Here is a 3,713-nt window from a genome sequence, read left to right on the forward strand (position 1 = left end):
ATTTATTAAAAAGAATAATAAAAAATATATGGTGACGCAGCACTACAAAAAAAGTAGATTTAGCTCCAAAAAAAAAAGTGAGGGTGGCATGTGGACACTAAATAGTGTCAAATAAGCCTTCACTATTAAAAAAATTCAAATAAAATGTAAGAGAGCATGGGTTATACACACGCAAACTGAACAAAAAAAAGGGTTACGTTGTCAAACAGTCACTACTGAAAATATAAATAATAATAAAATTTTAAATTTTTGAAGGTTAAGCTCACGCTATGCCTTTGAAAGTTAAGCCCACACTATGCTACTTAAAGTTTTGAAGGTTTAGCCCACGCTATACATTTTAAAATTAGAAATAATAAAATTATGAAGGTCAGGGTACACAAATAATTAATTTATTTGAAAACTCCTAATTGTTTGAGTGTTACAAAACTGCTCAGCATGCACATAATGAACTCCAATGTCAGCTTCAACATTTTCAACTGATGAGAGAGCATTTTCGACTGAGAGCTTGAACATTTCTGAGCGCTTGAGCAGTGCGATGCTGGAACGTGACCGTGGAGCACTTGAGCAGTGCGACCGTGAAAACATGCGACGACCATGACTTTCTTTCACATTTCCTTTCTTAATCTTTGTGTGTTGAAGACTCAACCCTAGGTTCTCGATTTCTTTCTGTATAGGCCAGACCTTGGACCTCGGCTGAAGTAGAGGTCGGCGTCAGGCATCGACATCGGATCTCGGTGGTTCAACAATAATAATGGGCCACGTAAGCTGGGGCCCACAACAGTATGAGTTAACATGAGTTAACGCCCAGATACCAAAAAGACCTAAGTCACGAGAGGATCATGCATGGGGTGTGTATGGTACATTCGGGTACGGCACAAGCAAGTGTTCCTTGGAGGCGCTACGGCCCGTTAGGGTTAGGGTTTCTAGGGAAAGACTTCATGCATGTCACGTGAATACTTAGGGCACCTACAAAACAAATGATGTCGCAACGTTGGTACATGAGTAGGTACCTTGGCGGCTATGCTGTTAGGTCTATGCACTCCAGTAAAGGGAAGTCATATGCGCCAGATTACGCTAAGATTGTGTAATAGCGGCGCAAGGACATTCTCCCAGGAAACCTAAGCCCACCAAGAGACGTGGGAACAACACAAAAGTAACCCTAGATACAATCTATAAAAAGGGTGGTAAGAACCCTAGCAAGGAACGTCATTTCTAAGACTGAAACTGCTTTACATACATTACTGTTTCTTTAGCCCTTACTGACTTGAGCGTCGGAGTGCAAACGACCGTAAGGGCGCCCTTTGTCTCTACAGATAAAGCATTTTTCAACCCAAAGAAGTGCGAGAGAAGGAGGAGACAGGCGGGGCCTGAAGCTATCGTTATAGTCAACCGGCAACCAAGTCAACCGGCCAAAACATTTAGCGCCCACCGTGGGGCCCGATAAAACTAGGTCCCATCCATAATTGTGTAAAGGATCGCCTAGCAACATGAGGAGCACGAGGTAAAGTTATATTCGCAGGAGGGGACAACGTCACCATGCAACAACTCATGGAGACCATACGTGCCCTTCAGAAGGCAGTAGCAGCATCCAGGTTTGATCAGGATCATTTCTAGGTCGACTTGGACACGTCCCAAGCGAGCAACAAAGACTTGAGCAGAACCAATGAGGAACTGCGCATGAATTTGCAGAATGTAGGAGAACGCACCGTGGATGAGTGAGCCCCGCCCCTACCAGTTAGGGCTCGCCCCATGTCGTTCTCTTAGGTGATCATGGACTTTGTGATACCAGCCACATTCATGGGCCCGAAGGTCACCTTAACAGGTGTAGAGGACCTAGAGGCGCATATCACAGCGTTCCACACCCAGATGATGCTTTCAGGAGGCGTTGACGTCGTGTACTGTAAGCTATTCATGAGTATGCTGGCAGGCGCAGCGTTGGACTGGTTCGTCAGTCTTCCTGACGGACATATTACTTCGTTCGATCAATTCACAACGCTGTTCAGAGAACAGTACATTGTCAACAGAGCTCCCCCTCTAGTCTCTTACGATCTCTTTGACGTAAGGAAGTACCAGGGAGAGTCATTGAAAGAGTTCTGAAATAGGTTTGGACTACAAGTGGTGAAACTGCACACCAAGGACGAAGCCATGACGGTGCACGCCTTCACCAAGGGAGTGTTGCCAGGACCCTTCAGCGACACGCTGATAAGATGTTACCCAAAGACGTTTTTAAAGATCAGGCATCGAGTTGTGGCACACATCCCCGACCTCGGGGAACAGGTCGTCCTCAGCCCCTGAGGGTACATGAGGCCACGACGGAGAAGAAGGCTTCAGGAGCACAGCCACCATACGAATCAAGGAAGCCCCAAACCAAGGCATGCATGAGAGAGAACACGCCACCAAGACACAATTTTCGGGTGGATCTTAAGGAGCTGATCGCTATCCCTGACGTGGCCAGCAGACTAAAGCCTCCGTCGAAGACCGATAAGAGGCTAGGACCCAGTAAAAACGCTTGGTGCGAGTTCCACCAAGCCATTGGCCATAACCTACGCAACTGTCTGACATTGGGGTTCCAGTTGGATGAACTAGTAAAATTCGGTTTCTTGAAAGACTACCTACAAGAGCTGCAGGGAGCCCTGACGACAGCGGCTCCAGCAGGAGATCAGGGGCACGAGGTGCCCATCCATGAAGAAATCAACACCATTGCTGGAGGATTCTTTAGAGGAGGGTGTACCGTCTCGCAGCGTAAGAAGTACGCCAGATGAGTGATGACAGTGGAAGCACAGAGGTTAGACCAGATGCCTGAGCTCGACCTTGTCTTCACCAAGACTGACTTGCAGGATGTGGTCCCACACGAAAATGACCCCGTGGTGATTTCAGTGGTGACAGCAGGTAGAAAGGTACAACGCGTCCTAGTTGATCAAGGAAGCTCGGTCGACGTGATGTTCTGGTCGACATTCAACAAGTTGCTGCTGTCTCCTGACCAGTTGAGGCCTTATGTTGGATGTCTGTATGGTTTCCCAGGAAACCAGGCGGAGGTGCGGGGGCACATAAAGCTGAGGACGACCTTCACTGACGGCGCAACGTCCCGCACCGCTAACATCAGGTATCTTGTCGTTAATTCTCCTTCAGCAGCCTATAACATTCTTTTGGGCAGACCTGCTTTGAACAGGATTGTAGTAGTGGCCTCGTCGAGACATATGAAGATGAAGTTGCCTTCCCTTGAAGAAGTCGTGATCACCATGAAGTATGATCAAAAGGAGGCCAAGAGGTGCTATGAGAACAGCCTCAAGACAAAGAGAGGAGTGTGTTCAGTCATCATCCAACCTCCAAGGGAAGAAGGAGTGTGTTTAGTCACCCGTCTCGAGATCGCCCAGGAAAAATGACCTGAGCCTGCAGAAGAGGTTCTGGAGAGGGAGATTGGGGGTAAGAAGTTCAAGCTTGGCAAGTCTTTAAGGCAAGAAGCACAGGACCAGATTGTCGAGGTCATAGCACGGCACATGGATGCTTTCACATGGTCAACCTCAGACATGCCTGGCATCGACCCCGATTTTTGTGCCATCGCCTCACCATGGACCCAAAGGTCCGACGTTTCCACCAGAAACGCAGAAAGTTCAATGATGATCGGTGACAGGTCATTAAAGAAGAGACCCAGAAGCTGCTGAGCGCTGGAAACATCAGGGAGATCCAATACCCAAAGTGGCTGGCGAACGTAG

At 47.7% G+C, this 3,713-nt stretch overlaps 1 protein-coding gene across 1 annotated transcript; it reads left to right on the forward strand.

Annotated features, from left to right (window-relative positions):
• The first annotated feature begins 2,765 nt into the window (after positions 1 to 2,765).
• LOC137817153 (uncharacterized) lies at positions 2,766 to 3,383 on the forward strand. The gene has a single exon (XM_068620405.1). The coding sequence runs from the start codon at positions 2,766 to 2,768 to the stop codon at positions 3,381 to 3,383; it is 618 nt and encodes a 205-aa protein (XP_068476506.1).
• Positions 3,384 to 3,713: the final 330 nt, after the last annotated feature.

The sequence above is a fragment of the Phaseolus vulgaris genome, chromosome 10 (assembly GCF_000499845.2).
Source record: "Phaseolus vulgaris cultivar G19833 chromosome 10, P. vulgaris v2.0, whole genome shotgun sequence".
In the NCBI taxonomy this organism is placed as follows: domain Eukaryota; kingdom Viridiplantae; phylum Streptophyta; class Magnoliopsida; order Fabales; family Fabaceae; genus Phaseolus; species Phaseolus vulgaris.